The following is a 19476-nucleotide window of genomic DNA, read 5'->3' as shown; positions in this document are numbered from 1 at the left end:
TTTTCCTATATGACGACATAGTATAGTATAAATGTCTTACCTTGTAAGATGTGTCACACCACGTGCAACGTGCTCCAAGTTGCTGTTAGGTCCCATAGTACTGCAACTAAAGTCAACCGATTCAAAGCGAAAATATATAGGTTGTTTTGCTGACGTGATGTCTGAAGTGCCTTCTTGGCCTTCGATTGTTAATGTAAGTGATGTGACCAATTGTGCTGATAAATCTTGACAGAAAACCTTACGTGCATGAGAGTGTTACGCACAGGCCGGGCCAAGAAAACGCAGAGCCTGGCAGCTACCCGACTTTACTAAAAACAACTTCACAACAAATTTTAATTGCAAAATTCATGAATGTTTAACCTTTCTGACTCCCTGAGCCCCGTTCTGAATCTCCGCCCTAAATTTGGTATAGTTGGTTAGCCAAGAAAAGTAGGAAATCATAGGGCACTTTGCGCTCTTGCCATTAAAATACTATTTTCGTACTTCAAACTACGTTGAAGTACACGTAGGCTGTAAAGACGCGTTCCCCCTTTATTTGAAAATAGAAACCAAAAATAAAACTGCAAACAAATGTATTTACAACTCTCGACAAGTAGTTGCAATCCAAAATCCGTCAGAATTACGGTTCAAAGTGGAATGACCCTCCCCAGTATCCGTAGGAACGTGATGTGATTCCATTACGTGTTGAACCACCATAACTTGATTCAGCACCGGATTTTGTCACACGGACAGTTCCACCAAATGGACCTGAAAATACAGCAATATGCCTAAAACGAATTGCCCAATTCTAATAAATAAACTTTAAGAAGCTACCCTGATTTGCATTCTTAAAGAGGTGATACTTACCCCCAATTTACTCATTAACACAAGACTGGTTTGCAGTTATTATTAAAAGTCACCCGTTACCTGTTATGTTACCGAAATGAAATGCTGCAGCACACACGTACGAATCATCTGTGTAAGTGACAGTTCCCCAAAGGCGTTTACTAATGTCTCTGCATTTCGGGGGACAATAAAGTATTGCGGAACCACCTCCCTGATAATTAAGATCTCTGCCTTCCTTGAAGCAATTGACATTGATGCCTTGGCAGAGTAAATAAATGTTATAAATGACACGCCAAATAACGCTGAGCACCATACAAATATTGACCAAAAATACAAGAAACACAAAGGTAATTCAAACCAATAAAAGTAAAAGATCCACTCCAGCTCCCATAAGATTGACTGGAAATTCCATTCTGTTCACTTCCAGTATATGATGATAGTCCCCCAAGTTTAGTCAAGGTAACTATTCCACCAGAATCTAAATAATTCTGTACAATGAATATCTTGTACTTACTAACATAGTAGACACAAATAACCTGGAATTTGCCCATCATGAATAGCAGCTGCACAAATGTAAGAATCATCTGTATAAACTTCAGTTCCCCACAAACGTGATGATGTTTGTTGACAACCAGATGGGCAAGTAAATGCTGTAGAATCATCTCCACCATACTCCAAATGATTGGATTGTTTTGTGCAAGGATCTTATAAAACATAAAACAAAATTCAATCACAAGAAATGGTATGCTAAAATATAATTTATTTACTGCTAAAAGCAAATGATCTGGACCAACTTCCATAAGATTTACTGGTGATTCCATTCTTAGTGCTACCAGCATAAGATGATAATCCACTTGTTAGATAGACAGTGACTAACCCACCATTGTCTGAATGAAGATTAGGATTATATATTTTTGTAAAATTGTTGCTGTATGCATGTTTGTTCTGAAATAACATCAGTTCAACACATACCAGTAAACATTTAACAAAAAATTGATTAGTAGCACATAATGTAAAAACAATCTACAAAAAGAATAGATGCCAATTTACCAGAAATTTGACCATCATGAATTGCTGCCGCACAAATATAAGAGTCATCTGTGTAAATAACAGTTCCCCACAAATGATTTGATGTTTGTTGGCAACCAGATGGGCAAGGGAACTGCATTGTTGTGCTATCTCCAAAATTGAGCTGATTCGCTTGTTTGATGCAAAAATCTGTGAAGTGAATATAGTTTCACATGAAAATAATTTTACTGCATGTTTTTTAAAGAAAGTCAAACAAAATGTGTCACTCTTTTGGTTTGTGAAAAAATCGGCCCCTATGTGCAGTGACATACAAAACTTGCAGCACATATAGTTCATACTTTGAAAAGTGAATGATCCACTCCAGCTCCCATAAAATTTACTCAAAATTCCATTCTGCTTACTTCCAGTATATGATGATAGTCCCACAATTTTAATTATAGTTACAATTCCACCAAAATCTAAACAAAAATTTTAAATATTGACTGAACCACTGAAACATATGTACAAAAATAAATAACCTGAAATAACACCATCATGAATAGCAGCTGCACAGACGTAAGAATCATCTGTAAAAACTCCAGTTCCCCATAAGCGAGAGGATGTTTGTTGGCAACCAGCTGGACAATAGTGTAAAGCAATGTTTTCTCCAAGAAACTCCAACTGATTAGCTTGTTTTATGCAAGCATCTGTCAATAAAATATAATTTTTTGTCTGAACATGAACTCTAACACAACAAAACTATGCAAAATTCTAAGATATTATTGATCCACTTACAGTTACCAATAAAATTAAACGATCTTGACCAGCTTCCATATGGTTTACTGGTGATTCCATTTTGAGAACTTCCAGTATAAAATGATAATCCACTAGTTAGGTGAACATTGACCACCCCACCAGAATCTAGAAAAAAGATTATTACATATATTTTCATTCCAGTGGATGTTTGTTTTAGATTAAGAGCGGAATGTTCATGAATAGTATACTATACAGTGAATGCACATAACACATACAGTGAATGGTGCTAAATAAGGGACACGAAAAAAACACATCACACTATAGGTTATTTTACTTTGCAATCATTTTGTGCAAAAACTAAAGAGCACACAAACTTTATTGACCATAAACCCAGTGAGATCTATACAAAAAGATCTATGCACAAAATAGGCAAGTTATATACTGTAAATCTGCCCATCATGAATAGCTGCTGCACAAATATAAGAATCATCTGTGTAAGTTCCAGTTCCCCACACACGATCAGTTAATTGATGACAACCAGCTGGACAGGTGAATTGTGCTATTGTACCATCTCCAAAATCTAGCTGGTTGGCTTGTTTGATACATAAATCTACAAAGTGATGGTGGGTAAGTTTTTGCACAATAGTTCCAAGTTACTCTAACTAAATGCCACAAATAAAAATGTCTTGGCAGAATAATACAGCTACATAGCATATTTTTTTCTCATTTTTTGTAATAAACATCAGTTTATATATTTTTTGCTGTGTCACTCACTACTTCCAAATGTGTAAGATCCGGCATATAATCCAGCCAAATAATATGCTGTATTGTAACTTCCGGGATCTGAAAAAGAAGCGTTTTTTAAGGAAAGCTTCAATAGTCACACACCATCAAATTTAAGTGAGAATAAATCGGAAGTTGGGCAGTAATAAATAAATAATTAAACGCCCACAAGCAGACACGCTCTTTTCACAAAAACTTCTTTACAAATATCGCTCAGATAAGGAAATAGGGACATGCGTGTGTTTAGTTCCTTGACGGGATTTTATCAATGTCCGTACAATTTTGTTGCTTGTTCATCTGCATGGTAGTATCTTCGTGCAAAATTTTTTTGGTTAGACGACATATTGAATTTCATTACTACTTTTAATCTTGGGTATTTTTAATACCAGCGGGTTGTGCAGACCAATCCACACGCCCGAGGTTGCAGAAGAATACGCGCGCCAGCGAACACTTTGCGCGGGAAAAAAAAGGTACCGAAAAGGAAAAACACATAAAATCGAAAACCCTAACTAACAACTTTATTGAGATTTGGGATGAGTCGTGCCCCCTACAAGGTGCGGAGAATACTACTACACCGGGTTTGATTCACTAATAAGTCTGTGAAAAATAGAAATCTGTGCAAATTTTGATGGTCAGGTGTAAACAGAGCAACCACCAGTTATTTTTGGTTATAGGCTACCTTTGAGTTGAAATACTTCACTAAATTATAGCGTTCATATTATAGCGCACAGATTTCTTTGTTACATACACTCATGTGTAATACAACTTTGGCGAAAATTTTTTGACCTTGTAACATACGTCACAGAAAACAGTGCTTGTATTGCGTAATGTCTTGCGTGTGTAACATACGTCACAGAGGCCAGCGCTTTGCACATGCACTGCATAATCCCATACTGCGGCCCATATGATAAATTCATCGAATGTTCTCGAGTAAAGTGATTCATTCAACATCCTGTTTACCACATAAAATGTTCTCCTATGCTTATGTCACATCACACCTATGTTCTTGTATTATATTACTTCAAGCGCCTCATGATATCACGTGACATTATTGACCAATCAGCTCTCATGATGGAGAGCGTTAAAAAGCCCAGGTTAGACCGGTAAATTCATTCTAATCCATTCTAATTCATTCTATTTGATTCTATTTGCTGGCATCCTATCAACGTTGTATTGAAAGCTGTAATGTACCGTCGTAATGAAGAAGATAACAGAAATGAATACAATTATTCGGGAAGAGATCTTGGTTCTAGGTGCTTTATAAAACGGGGCAGAATGTCCCGAGCCGGCGTACGCTCGGGACATTAAAACAAACAAAGAATCCGCCGGCGCAAAGCGTGAGTGTGGACCCGGCCTAAAAGGTACGTCCATAGTGCGAATTTACACCAAAGATCCATAATCAATACACCAATTTGCGATTTTTTTATGTCCATCACAGGGTATAAGATGTGTCATGGTAAAAATCTTTAAAATTAAAGTACTTTTTGCCCAACTATCCTCTTTAACACTAAAATCCAGGATATGTCAGAAAAATCATGATATAGGGCCTACGCCAACTATAACGAAGCTCTTACTTGCTCTAATCCCAAGTGTAGCATGCAAGACCACCAATACTGTCAAAATGCGACCTTTCATCGTACTTCGAAACATACCAATATCTCCACGTTCCGAATTTTTCTTGCAATGGCTAAACTGCATTTAACCAGGAATCAGTTTCGGAGAAAAACACCGTTTGTATATGCATAACTTTAACTTGGGCCTTGGGCTATATGTTTGTACGCTCTGCTACACCAGAGGTATGATCGTGCTTTGTCGAAATGTTTATCGCTAAATCACGTTGAAATTTTGGAGACAGTTTTAATTAAAATGGTGAAAAAGGGGAACTTAAGCGTGCTTCTACAAAGGTGAACCGACCACGCCACGAGCCACGCCACAAGGTTGCAAAGAAAATTGTTCTTTCAAATTGGGGTCGCAGAACGAAAAAGTTTAAGAAGCCCAGCACTAGGGTATCAGAACATACAGTTATACACATTGAAAAATTATGCACTGTTACAACTGCTTTGTTACCTGGCTCCGATACTTTATACCCAGAGAAATACAGGTCTGGACAGTTTTAAACTAGGTTGGATCATTTCCTATGTACTTGTAAGCTTGAGAGAAGCATTATCCCTAATCTTTACCAAGCTATAACGTAAAACAGTGCAAAAGTAACCACACTCCAATAACCGACAGGAAAAACCGTTAATTAAGGCTCAACATGGAACGAGTCTGCCCATGCAGTGTCCGTACGAATTTAAAGTAATTGTATTTTGTGTTGAACCATCATAGCTTGATTAGGCACCGGATTTAATCACACGGACGGTTCCACCGACTGAACCTGACAACATAGTAATATTTAGTCACGTACGAACATGTAAGGTGGTTAATCACGCCAGGGTCACCAAAAATAAATCCTTCGATAAACTGCCTTACTATTATTATTGCGTTATCTGATTCAGAGTAACTCCAATGCCAGCAAAGCGACAAACACCGAAAATTCATATACTAACAGTCTGACTTTAAATGAGGCGCAACAAAATATGTAACTAAAAATGCGCGATGTTTTATTCGTACAGTAGGCTATACAGAGTATTTTAAAGCCTCAGTATTAATGCGGTGATCAGGTTGTTAACATAACAACAAATGAACATATTCAACATAACCCATGATTGAGAATGTGACGGCTTATAAAGGACGAAGGTTTAAAAGAAGAGAGAAAGAATGATTAGAGGTTCCAAGCAGGGGTTGTTTGGCGGTGCAGGTACGAGTTCGGTGATTGTAAAACAAAAAGGGAAGTGAAAATACGAGAAAACGATACACAATACATGCAACGTTTTTTTTTGTGGCGACAGTCTGACAGTTTGAATAAATTGGCGTGACTTTAAACAAAATGCGGTTACTACAAGCAATTTTTAACGATCAATACGAGATGCTACACATTCAACTGAAACAAACAGTCAAAACAATACTTAACATGTTAAACAAATAAGCAAAACAGTTGTAAACACGCATTGTGAACTTTCAAGAACAAATTGAACTGGATTTTGATTACAAACTACTGTTTTTTTTTGTTTTTTTTATTATTATTTAATGACAATCAGGCGACAGTCCGAAAACTAAAATGTGCCTTTTTCGTGTCACCATACAAGGAAAGTAAACGTATTTTCAGAGAAAGGATAAGCGATATTCATATATACGAAGGATAAAATGCAAAACAAACCAGATAACAAAACTATGTGTCGTTGATATCAAAATCGTTTGAAAACACGCAGATACTCGTTAACTACACTAAACAGAGACAAGGTATTTGCTTCAGTTAAATCAGGATGACCAAAAAGCATGAAACGAACAATTGCATGGGGAGAGAGATTGCGAAGAAATGAGGCATTGAACTTAACGTTTTCAGACAAAATATATGAAGCCGCGGACAACAAAGAGTTGCAAGGAAGAACTGCTAAGAGACAATTAAGCAACAAATGTTCCGTGGTTTCAACGACATTACAGGTGCAGCGGCGAAAATGCTTAGGGTTGATGTTCAGTGGACTGTGGCCAAAATTTTATAAAAACTTTAGAAAATTGTGCTAACGCATGAACATTGCGACGAACGTGGAGGGGTGTGAAGCCGAGGTCCTGTAATACTTCTTATGTGATGTGGTCTTCATACAGCCTAATATTGGTTTAGCCGAATCGTTTTGCACATTTTCAAGCAGTTCACCATCCGAGACATTGCAATTGCCGAACAGAAAGTCGCCATACTTAGCGCTTTGTGACAAGTAAAGCGAATGTGATTGTGCCACGAAAGTATGTAAATATAAGTCCAAGATAAGTATGAGCGTAAGTTTACGGAAAAACTACACCTTTGAAGAAAATTTTGGGACGAGATGAACTTTTACAAATTGATAAAACTTTAGATTAGGATGGATTGAAATTAATCGCCCAGGTGGAAGCCCATTGGTCAAGTGGGTTAAGATCTCGCTGTAACACTTTTTGAAGTTGAATGGGACGTTTTTCAGAGTAGTAGATAGCTGTATCGTCGGAAGTTAAATTGTTGGAAATGTCATCAACATAAATCAAAAAAAGGATTGAACTTTGCGGAACTCCAGCATTAGTGAGTAGCAGCTTTGAAAGAATATTGTTCAACTACAGTTATCAGAAAGGCTTTGCACTCCAGGCAGAACTTTGCCCTCAAACAACTCCAGACTTGCACCACCCCCAGTGCTGACATAGCTAACTTTATCCTCCGTATTCTACTTTGCACAGCATGTGGCAGTGTCACCACCACCAATAATAGTGGTCGCTCCCTTAGCCGTCACAGCAACTACTTCATCCATCATCGATTTGGTACCAGATGCAAAGTTGGGAAATTCAAACACACCTGGTGGTCCATTCCAAACAATTGTTTTAGCCCTTTGAATCACTTCAGCAAAGATCTTGTTGCTTTCTTTACCGATGTCCATGCCCAGCCAATCACCTTCAATGCCACCTTCCACAGTTGAATACCCCACCTCAGCATTTTCATCAAACTTGCTGCCTGTTACAAAATCTGTGGGCAGGTGAACCTTAACATTGTGTGTTTTTGCTAGTTCCATCAATTCCAAGACAATGCCGGCTCCTTTTTCATCGTAAAGTGACTTGCCAATCTTCATGTTGTTTATAACTTTAAGAAAGGTAAATGCCATTCCTCCACCAATAATCATTTCGTTAACCTTGGACAACATGTTTCTTATCAGTTGTATCTTATACTCTACTTTAGCACCTCCCAAAATTGCAGGAAATGGTGATTGCGGATTATCAAGTGCCTTTCGGAAGTAGTTTAGCTCTTTTTTGACAAGAAAGCCACATGCTCTTTTTTCAAGATTAACACCCGCCGTTGAACTGTGTGCTCTATGAGCAGTGCCAAATGCATCATTTACATATAGATCACCAAGTTTTGTCAGGCTTTCACGAAACTCTTTGACCTTTTGAGGATCAGCTTTCATTTTTTGTCCATCTTCTTCTACACCCTTGCCCTCTTCTTCCACATGGAAACGAAGGTTCTCTAACAAAATCACAGAACCTTTTGGTGGACTGGCGCATTTTTCTTCAACATCTTTCCCAACACAATCATCGAGAAAAACAATATTGGTCATTAGAAGAGTTTTCAGCTCTGCCGCAACAGGTGCCAATGAAAACTTTTCTTGTTTTCTTCCATCTGGCTTTCCAAGATGACTCATCAAAACAACAGACTTTGCTCCATTTTCCAAACAATGTTTGATGGAAGGCAATGCAGCAACTATACGTTGATTGTTGGTGATTTTTCCATTTTTGAGGGGAACATTGAAGTCTACCCTCATTAAGACCCTTTTGTCTGCCACATTCAACTGGTCTATTGAAAGTTTGTTTAATGCCATTTCTGTAAATTATTTGATCAAAAAAAGCCTACCTTAAATACACAGTAAAGTTTGATAAACATCACACATTGAATTGTAAGAAACAAAATAGCATTACGTGAACCCAGGCACTAGCATTACGTGAACCCAGGCACGTATACCTGCAACAGCAAAATCTGTAGTTGATGAAGCATGTACTGTATTTTCTTAAGTCACATTGCAAACATTTTTGCGGCACTGCATGACCTTGGAGGCAATTTACACCATTGTAAACTCTTATGGTAACGCAACGGCTCCTCTGTTCTTTGTTTCTTTTATTCTCTTGGAGAAACTCCGTCACGCATGATGTCCAGGAGATCAAAAGACTTTTTGCATACCAAGAGATAGGAAACTCGCAAACAGTTCGAACAATGATTTCAAAAGTACCAAACCACAACATAACTGCAGATAAATGTATTTACAACAATGCAAAAGTAACCACACTGCAATAACCGACAGGAAAAACCGTTAATTAAGGCTCAAATTGGAACGAGCCTCCCCAGTATCCGTACGAATTTGAAGTAATTCTATTTTGTGTTGAACCATCATAGCTTGATTGGGCACCGGATTTAATCACACGGACGGTTCCACCGATTGAACCTGACAACATAGTAATATTTAGTTACTTACAGACATGTAAGGTGGTATAGGTAAATAAATTACCATCATTGGTCACAACGCATTGCGTTTCCGTATACATTAGGCCAATAAAAATAGTTTTCGTTTTCAAGAACTTTTCAATGAGGGTTGGTTTATTTTGAAGGACAATATTTAATTTGTCTGTACATGTACTGTCTTCTCTTTCGATTTTATTTGTAAGAAACCGCACAAAGCCGACAGCATTTTAAGGTTTAGCACATCGTGACAACGTGTGCTGTAATGCAACCCGGTTCATTGTACAAAATTTGTGTTCTAATTATGTTGAGTGAAATTAATCATTTTATCTTGTCAAAACGACCGGATTCTCCTCAGTTTCAGATATTGGTTTGGCTACAAAAAAGTTGAGCGCTATAGACTATTAACGAGTATATGCATCATTTGTTAACCATCATCACGAGAAAAAGTTGCGTTGTATGTACGATATGTTTGCATTCTACACGACAAGATTGTACCTATACCAAGTACAGGAAGTTAGATAACACATAGCATGCTATAAGGATGAACTACAGGGCAGTTCGCCGTGTTGGCTAAATTTAACCTTTCCACGTTACCTGTCAGATGGCCGGCGTGAAATGCTGCAGCACACACATACGAATCATCTGTGTAAGTGTCAGTTCCCCAAAGGCGGTTTGTAATGTCTTTGCATTTCGGCGGGCAAGTAAGTGTTGCGAAACCATCTTCTTCATAATCGAGCTCTCTTCCTTGTTTTACGCAATTAACGTAAATGCCTTGGAACAGAAAAAAAAGTTAATCAACTATACCTAAACTGGGGTCGTATAAGTCCATTTAGGCACAATTTACATCAAACGCCAAAACAGGTGTATTTTTCAAATATTAAAATAAGTTGCATCGGCATCGCTCTGATCAGATTGCGACGTTAGGACAGCGAAATAAGTAGTCCTTGTTGCGAAATACAGTGTGTATGCAACCATATGGAACCAATAAACACAAAATAATTGAAACAAATTATTTACATGCCTTACACGTCTGATGTTGGCATTTCGAGACAAAAGTGTGGTTTGTGCAATAATAATATTTGCTTTGATACAAATTCAAGCATATATTTAGTAAATGTCTGTAACAAAGTCCACTTTCACCTTACCAGTTTTTAAAGCAGATATTTAAAGCCTGGTGTTGAACCCGATGTATATAAAGAGAGACCAAGGTGGTTAAAGCCTGTGTTAAAATCGTCACAAAGGGTCGAGAACAAAAAAAAAGGTGGGAAAACAGTCAGCTAAACCAGTGCTTCTTAATATTTATCATTTATGTTCACCCCTAATAACTTTTTACACAATTTCATTCAACCTGTTGCATTTCATTTAAAAAAACGTGCAACTTTTTTAGAGGTGATGCCATTGATTGTTGGATGTAAGATAGGCAAAAATCTTAAAAACCCTATGACTGCAAAATGCCACCGACAATAGCCAGTGTCAGTTGGATACCAAATAAATGCATCATAAATTACCACTCCAGAAATTTCATTTACACTGGAAAGAAACATCCCTGGTTTCATACGAACCTGATTAATGAACATTGACCCAAACCATGCAGAACTGTGACACCATAGACATTGACTTCCTCTTATCAAAATAAACTACAAGAAATTTAAACCACACCTTTCAATGAAAAAGATCCACTCCAGCTTCCATAAGATTTACTGGTAATTCCATTCTGTTTACTTCCTTTGTACGATGTCATCCCTCCAAGTTTAGTCACAGTGACTATTCCACCAGAATCTAAGATATGTTTCAACATCATGTTATATTTCTAATCCTAAATACATTCACATGAAAAAATAAGTAACCTGAAATTACACCATCATGAATTGCAGCTGCACAGATGTAAGAATCATCTGTATAAACTTCTGTTCCCCATAAACGTGATGAGGTTTGTTGACAACCAGATGGACAAGTGTATGATGCAGAGCTTTCTCCATCAAATTCCAACTGTTTAGCTCGTTTAGTGCAAGGATCTGAAAATGGAAATGTAAGTTTTATGTCAAATAGGTTGGCTATAACAAACCAACAAAGAAATCTTTGGGATTTCATTGACCAACTTACTGCTAAAAGTAAATGATCGTGACCAACTTCCAAAAGATTTACTGGTGATTCCATTTTGAGTGCTTCCTGTATAAGATGTTAATCCACTAGTTAGATATACAGTGACCAATCCACCAGTGTCTGAAAGTGATAATAGTATTATGCATTTTTTAAATATTTGCAAGTCTTTGATTGACAGAAAAATAAAATGCCTTTGTACAGAAATCACACACAGCATTCCATTGTAGCAAATTAAGTGAAACAAATCACAAAAGAAAACTTTACCAGAAATTACACCATCATGAATTGCAGCTGCACAGATGTAAGAATCATCTGTATAAACTTCTGTTCCCCATAAACGTGATGAGGTTTGTTGACAACCAGCTGGGCAAAGAAACTGCACTAAAATGCCATCTCCAAAATCCAGTTGGTTGGGTTGTTTGAGGCATAGATCTGTAAAATAATTGTTAATAGATTCTGGCCAGACTCTTCTGTTTTGCTTTGAATTTTTGTAAGAAATTGATTTAACTGCACAGATAATGTTAATGTCAAGTCACTACAGCACCACTATAAACCACTGAAATCAGATAATAAATTGAGAGGGATTTTATTTTTGGTACATTAATTTTTTTTTTAAGCTTTTCAGAAAAAGAAAAATTCTTTCTGATGACAATAAAATGTAGATTTAGAAGTTACATCATACTTTTGAAAGTAAAAGATCCACTCCAGCTTCCATAAGATTTACTGGTAATTCCATTCTGTTTACTTCCTTTGTACGATGTCATCCCTCCAAGTTTAGTCACAGTGACTATTCCACCGGAATCTAAGATATGTTTCAACATCATGTTATATTTCTAATCCTAAATACATTCACATGAAAAAATAAGTAACCTGAAATTACACCATCATGAATAGCAGCTGCACAGATGTAAGAATCATCTGTATAAACTTCTGTTCCCCATAAACGTGATGAGGTTTGTTGACAACCAGATGGACAAGTGTATGATGCAGAGTTTTCTCCATCAAATTCCAACTGTTTACCTCGTTTAGTGCAAGGATCTGAAAATGGAAATGTAAGTTTTTTGTCAAATAGGTTGGCTATAACAAACCAACAAAGAAAACATTGAGATTTCATTGACCAACTTACTGCTAAATGTAAATGATCGTGACCAACTTCCAAAAGATTTACTGGTGATTCCATTTCGAGTGCTTCCAGCATAAGATGTTAATCCACTAGTTAGATATACAGTGACCAATCCACCAGTGTCTGAAAGTGATAATAGTATTATCCTTTTTTTTGAATATTTGCAAGTCTTTGATTGACAGAAAAATAAAATGCCTTTGTACAGAAATCACACACAGCATTCCAATGTAGCAAATTAAGTGAAACAAATCACAAAAGAAAACTTTACCAGAAATTATTCCATCATGAATTGCAGCTGCACAGATGTAAGAATCATCTGTATAAACTTCAGTTCCCCATAAACGTGATGAGGTTTGTTGACAACCAGCTGGGCAAAGAAACTGCACTAAAATGCCATCTCCAAAATCCAGTTGGTTGGGTTGTTTGAGGCATAGATCTGAAAAATAATTGTTAATAGTTTCTGGTCAGACTCTTCTGTTTTGCTTTAAATTTTTGTAAGAAATTGATTTAACTGCACAGATAATATTAATGTCAAGTCACTACAGCACCACTATAAACCACTGAAATCAGATAATAAATTGAGAGGGATTTTATTTTTGGTACATTAATTTTTTTTTTAAGCTTTTCAGAAAAAGAAAAATTCTTTCTGATGACAATGAAATGCAAAAATAGGAAGTTACATCATACTTTTGAAAGTAAAAGATCCACTCCAGCTTCCATAAGATTTACTGGTAATTCCATTCTGTTTACTTCCTTTGTACGATGTCATCCCTCCAAGTTTAGTCACAGTGACTATTCCACCGGAATCTAAGATATGTTTCAACATCATGTTATATTTCTAATCCTAAATACATTCACATAAAAAAATAAGTAACCTGAAATTACACCATCATGAATAGCAGCTGCACAGATGTAAGAATCATCTGTATAAACTTCTGTTCCCCATAAACGTGATGAGGTTTGTTGACAACCAGATGGACAAGTGTATGATGCAGAGTTTTCTCCATCAAATTCCAACTGATTAGCTTGTTTAGTGCAAGGATCTGAAAATGGAAATGTAAGTTTTTTGTCAAATAGGTTGGCTATAACAAACCAACAAAAAAAACATTGGGATTTCATTGACCAACTTACTGCTAAAAGTAAATGATCGTGACCAACTTCCAAAAGATTTACTGGTGATTCCATTTTGAGTGCTTCCAGCATAAGATGTTAATCCACTAGTTAGATATACAGTGACCAATCCACCAGTGTCTGAAAGTGATAATAGTATTATGCTTTTTTAAATATTTGCAAGTCTTTGATTGACAGAAAAATAAAATGCCTTTGTACAGAAATCAGACACAGCATTCCATTGTAGCAAATTAAGTGAAACAAATCACAAAAGAAAACTTTACCAGAAATTATTCCATCATGAATTGCAGCTGCACAGATGTAAGAATCATCTGTATAAACTTCTGTTCCCCATAAACGTGATGAGGTTTGTTGACAACCAGCTGGGCAAAGAAACTGCACTAACATGCCATCTCCAAAATCCAGTTGGTTGGGTTGTTTGAGGCATAGATCTGTAAAATAATTGTTAATAGTTTCTGGCCAGACTCTTCTATTTTGCTTTGAATTTTTGTAAGAAATTGATTTAACTGCACAGATAATATTAATTTCAAGTCACTACAGCACCACTATAAACCACTGAAATCAGATAATAAATTGAGAGGGATTTTATTTTTGGTACATTAATTTTTTTTTGAAGCTTTTCAGAAAAAGAAAAATTTTTTCTGATGACAATGAAATGTAAAATTAGGAAGTTACATCATACTTTTGAAAGTAAAAGATCCACTCCAGCTTCCATAAGATTTACTGGTAATTCCATTCTGTTTACTTCCTTTGTACGATGTCATCCCTCCAAGTTTAGTCACAGTGACTATTCCACCGGAATCTAAGATATGTTTCAACATCATGTTATATTTCTAATCCTAAATACATTCACATGAAAAAATAAGTAACCTGAAATTACACCATCATGAATAGCAGCTGCACAGATGTAAGAATCATCTGTATAAACTTCTGTTCCCCATAAACGTGATGAGGTTTGTTGACAACCAGATGGACAAGTGTATGATGCAGAGTTTTCTCCATCAAATTCCAACTGATTAGCTTGTTTAGTGCAAGGATCTGAAAATGGAAATGTAAGTTTTTTGTCAAATAGGTTGGCTATAACAAACCAACAAAGAAAACATTGGGATTTCATTGACCAACTTACTGCTAAAAGTAAATGATCGTGACCAACTTCCAAAAGATTTACTGGTGATTCCATTTTGAGTGCTTCCAGCATAAGATGTTAATCCACTAGTTAGATATACAGTGACCAATCCACCAGTGTCTGAAAGTGATAATAGTATTATGCTTTTTTAAATATTTGCAAGTCTTTGATTGACAGAAAAATAAAATGCCTTTGTACAGAAATCAGACACAGCATTCCATTGTAGCAAATTAAGTGAAACAAATCACAAAAGAAAACTTTACCAGAAACTATTCCATCATGAATTGCAGCTGCACAGATGTAAGAATCATCTGTATAAACTTCTGTTCCCCATAAACGTGATGAGGTTTGTTGACAACCAGCTGGGCAAAGAAACTGCACTAACATGCCATCTCCAAAATCCAGTTGGTTGGGTTGTTTGAGGCATAGATCTGTAAAATAATTGTTAATACTTTCTGGCCAGACTCTTCTGTTTTGCTTTGAATTTTTGTAAGAAATTGATTTAACTGCACAGATAATATTAATGTCAAGTCACTACAGCACCACTATAAACCACTGAAATCAGATAATAAATTGAGAGGGATTTTATTTTTGGTACATTAATTTTTTTTTGAAGCTTTTCAGAAAAAGAAAAATTCATTCTGATCACAATGAAATGTAAAATTAGGAAGTTACATCATACTTTTGGAAGTAAAAGATCCACTCCAGCTTCCATAAGATTTACTGGTAATTCCATTCTGTTTACTTCCTTTGTACGATGTCATCCCTCCAAGTTTAGTCACAGTGACTATTCCACCGGAATCTAAGATATGTTTCAACATCATGTTATATTTCTAATCCTAAATACATTCACATGAAAAAATAAGTAACCTGAAATTACACCATCATGAATAGCAGCTGCACAGATGTAAGAATCATCTGTATAAACTTCTGTTCCCCATAAACGTGATGAGGTTTGTTGACAACCAGATGGACAAGTGTATGATGCAGAGCTTTCTCCATCAAATTCCAACTGTTTAGCTTGTTTAGTGCAAGGATCTGAAAATGGAAATGTAAGTTTTTTGTCAAGTAGGTTGGCTATAACAAACCAACAAAGAAAACATTGGGATTTCATTGACCAACTTACTGCTAAAAGTAAATGATCGTGACCAACTTCCAAAAGATTTACTGGTGATTCCATTTTGAGTGCTTCCAGCATAAGATGTTAATCCACTAGTTAGATATACAGTGACTAATCCACCAGTGTCTGAAAGTGATAATAGTATTATGCTTTTTTGAATATTTGCAAGTCTTTGATTGACAGAAAAATAAAATGCCTTTGTGCAGAAATCAGACACAGCATTCCATTGTAGCAAATTAAGTGAAACAAATCACATAAGAAAACTTTACCCGAAATTTTTCCATCATGAATTGCAGCTGCACAGATGTAAGAATCATCTGTATAAACTTCTGTTCCCCATAAACGTGATGAGGTTTGTTGACAACCAGATGGACAAGTGTATGATGCAGAGTTTTCTCCATCAAATTCCAACTGATTAGCTTGCTTAGTGCAAGGATCTGAAAATGGAAATGTAAGTTTTTTGTCAAATAGGTTGGCTATAACAAACCAACAAAGAAAACATTGGGATTTCATTGACCAACTTACTGCTAATAGTAAATGATCGTGACCAACTTCCAAAAGATTTACTGGTGATTCCATTTTGAGTGCTTCCAGCATAAGATGTTAATCCACTAGTTAGATATACAGTGACCAATCCACCAGTGTCTGAAAGTGATAATAGTATTATGCTTTTTTAAATATTTGCAAGTTTTTGATTGACAGAAAAATAAAATGCCTTTGTACAGAAATCACACACAGCATTCCATTGTAGCAAATTAAGTAAAACAAATCACATAAGAAAACTTTACCAGAAATTTTTCCATCATGAATTGCAGCTGCACAGATGTAAGAATCATCTGTATAAACTTCTGTTCCCCATAAACGTGATGAGGTTTGTTGACAACCAGCTGGGCAAAGAAACTGCACTAAAATGACATCTCCAAAATCCATTTGGTTGGGTTGTTTGAGGCATAGATCTGTAAAATAATTGTTAATAGTTTTTGGCCAGACTCGTCTGTTTTGCTTTGAATTTTTGTAAGAAATTGATTTAACTGCACAGATAATATTAATGTCAAGTCACTACAGCACCACTATAAACCAATGAAATCAGATAATAAATTGAGAGGGATTTTATTTTTGGTACATTAATTTTTTTTTGAAGCTTTTCAGAAAAAGAAAAATTCTTTCTCATGACAATGAAATGTAAAATTAGGAAGTTACATCATACTTTTGAAAGTAAAAGATCCACTCCAGCTTCCATAAGATTTACTGGTAATTCCATTCTGTTTACTTCCTGTGTACGATGTTATCCCTCCTAGTTTAGTCACAGTGACTATTCCACCGGAATCTAAGATATGTTTCAACATCATGTTATATTTCTAATCCTAAATACACTCACATGAAAAAATAAGTAACCTGAAATTACACCATCATGAATAGCAGCTGCACAGATGTAAGAATCATCTGTATAAACTTCTGTTCCCCATAAACGTGATGAGGTTTGTTGACAACCAGATGGACAAGAGTATGATGCAGAGCTTTCTCCATCAAATTCCAACTGATTAGCTTGTTTAGTGCAAGGATCTGAAAATGGAAATGTAAGTTTTTTGTCAAATAGGTTGGCTATAACAAACCAACAAAGAAAACATTGGGATTTCATTGACCAACTTACTGCTAAAAGTAAATGATCGTGACCAACTTCCAAAAGATTTACTGGTGATTCCATTTTGAGTGCTTCCAGCATAAGATGTTAATCCACTAGTTAGATATACAGTGACCAATCCACCAGTGTCTGAAAGTGATAATAGTATTATGCTTTTTTAAATATTTGCAAGTCTTTGATTGACAGAAAAATGAAATGCCTTTGTACAGAAATCAGCCACAGCATTCCATTGTAGCAAATTAAGTGAAACAAATCACAAAAGAAAACTTTACCAGAAATTTTTCCATCATGAATTGCAGCTGCACAGATGTAAGAATCATCTGTATAAACTTCTGTTCCCCATAAACGTGATGAGGTTTGTTGACAACCAGCTGGGCAAAGAAACTGCACTAAAATGCCATCTCCAAAATCCAGTTGGTTGGGTTGTTTGAGGCATAGATCTGTAAAATAATTGTTAATAGTTTCTGGCCAGACTCTTCTGTTTTGCTTTGAATTTTTGTAAGAAATTGATTTAACTGCACAGATAATATTAATGTCAAGTCACTACAGCACCACTATAAACCAATGAAATCAGATAATAAATTGAGAGGGATTTTATTTTTGGTACATTAATTTTTTTTTTGAAGCTTTTCAGAAAAAGAAAAATTCTTTCTGATGACAATGAAATGTAAAATTAGGAAGTTACATCATACTTTTGAAAGTAAAAGATCCACTCCAGCTTCCATAAGATTTACTGGTAATTCCATTCTGTTTACTTCCTTTGTACGATGTCATCCCTCCTAGTTTAGTCACAGTGACTATTCCACCGGAATCTAAGATATGTTTCAACATCATGTTATATTTCTAATCCTAAATACATTCACATGAAAAAATAAGTAACCTGAAATTACACCATAATGAATAGCAGCTGCACAGATGTAAGAATCATCTGTATAAACTTCTGTTCCCCATAAACGTGATGAGGTTTGTTGACAACCAGATGGACAAGAGTATGATGCAGAGCTTTCTCCATCAAATTCCAACTGATTAGCTTGTTTAGTGCAAGGATCTGAAAATGGAAATGTAAGTTTTTTGTCAAATAGGTTGGCTATAACAAACCAACAAAGAAAACATTGGGATTTCATTGACCAACTTACTGCTAAAAGTAAATGATCGTGACCAACTTCCAAAAGATTTACTGGTGATTCCATTTTGAGTGCTTCCAGCATAAGATGTTAATCCACTAGTTAGATATACAGTGACCAATCCACCAGTGTCTGAAAGTGAAAATAGTATTATGCTTTTTTAAATATTTGCAAGTCTTTGATTGACAGAAAAATGAAATGCCTTTGTACAGAAATCAGCCACAGCATTCCATTGTAGCAAATTAAGTGAAACAAATCACAAAAGAAAACTTTACCAGAAATTATTCCATCATGAATTGCAGCTGCACAGATGTAAGAATCATCTGTATAAACTTCTGTTCCCCATAAACGTGATGAGGTTTGTTGACAACCAGCTGGGCAAAGAAACTGCACTAAAATGCCATCTCCAAAATCCAGTTGGTTGGGTTGTTTGAGGCATAGATCTGTAAAATAATTGTTCATAGTTTCTGGCCAGACTCTTCTGTTTTGCTTTGAATTTTTGTAAGAACCTGATTTAACTGCACAGATAATATTAATGTCGAGTCACTACAGCATCACTATAAACCAATGAAATCATATCATAAATTGAGAGGGATTTTGTTTTTGGTACATTAATTTTTTTTTGAAGCTTTTCAGAAAAAGAAAAATTCTTTCTGATGACAATGAAATGT

The 19476-nt window shown here is 35.9% G+C and overlaps 2 protein-coding genes across 2 annotated transcripts; both read right to left on the bottom strand.

Annotated features, from left to right (window-relative positions):
• Positions 1-619: 619 nt before the first annotated feature.
• Positions 620-19267, bottom strand: LOC145910919 (uncharacterized). Its single transcript, XM_082998137.1, has 38 exons — positions 19081-19267; positions 18818-18937; positions 18562-18729; positions 18374-18493; positions 17954-18121; positions 17691-17810; positions 17435-17602; positions 17247-17366; positions 16828-16995; positions 16565-16684; positions 16309-16476; positions 16046-16165; positions 15790-15957; positions 15602-15721; positions 15183-15350; positions 14920-15039; positions 14664-14831; positions 14476-14595; positions 13538-13705; positions 13350-13469; positions 12931-13098; positions 12666-12785; positions 12410-12577; positions 12222-12341; positions 11804-11971; positions 11540-11659; positions 11284-11451; positions 11096-11215; positions 3032-3199; positions 2635-2754; positions 2373-2540; positions 2193-2312; positions 1876-2043; positions 1593-1712; positions 1362-1529; positions 1181-1303; positions 907-1071; positions 620-747 (listed from the first exon to the last, which is right to left on the bottom strand). Exons 1-38 carry the CDS (start codon positions 19265-19267, stop codon positions 620-622), a joined length of 5499 nt encoding a protein of 1832 aa, XP_082854263.1.
• On the bottom strand, positions 7644-8801 carry LOC145911230 (putative phosphoglycerate kinase). Its single transcript, XM_082998506.1, has one exon. The coding sequence runs from the start codon at positions 8799-8801 to the stop codon at positions 7659-7661; it is 1143 nt and encodes a 380-aa protein (XP_082854632.1). The 3' UTR covers positions 7644-7658.
• Positions 19268-19476: the final 209 nt, after the last annotated feature.

This window comes from Ascidia mentula, chromosome 8, assembly GCF_947561715.1.
Source record: "Ascidia mentula chromosome 8, kaAscMent1.1, whole genome shotgun sequence".
NCBI lineage: Eukaryota > Metazoa > Chordata > Ascidiacea > Phlebobranchia > Ascidiidae > Ascidia > Ascidia mentula.
This window is presented reverse-complemented; position numbering and strand designations above follow the sequence as displayed.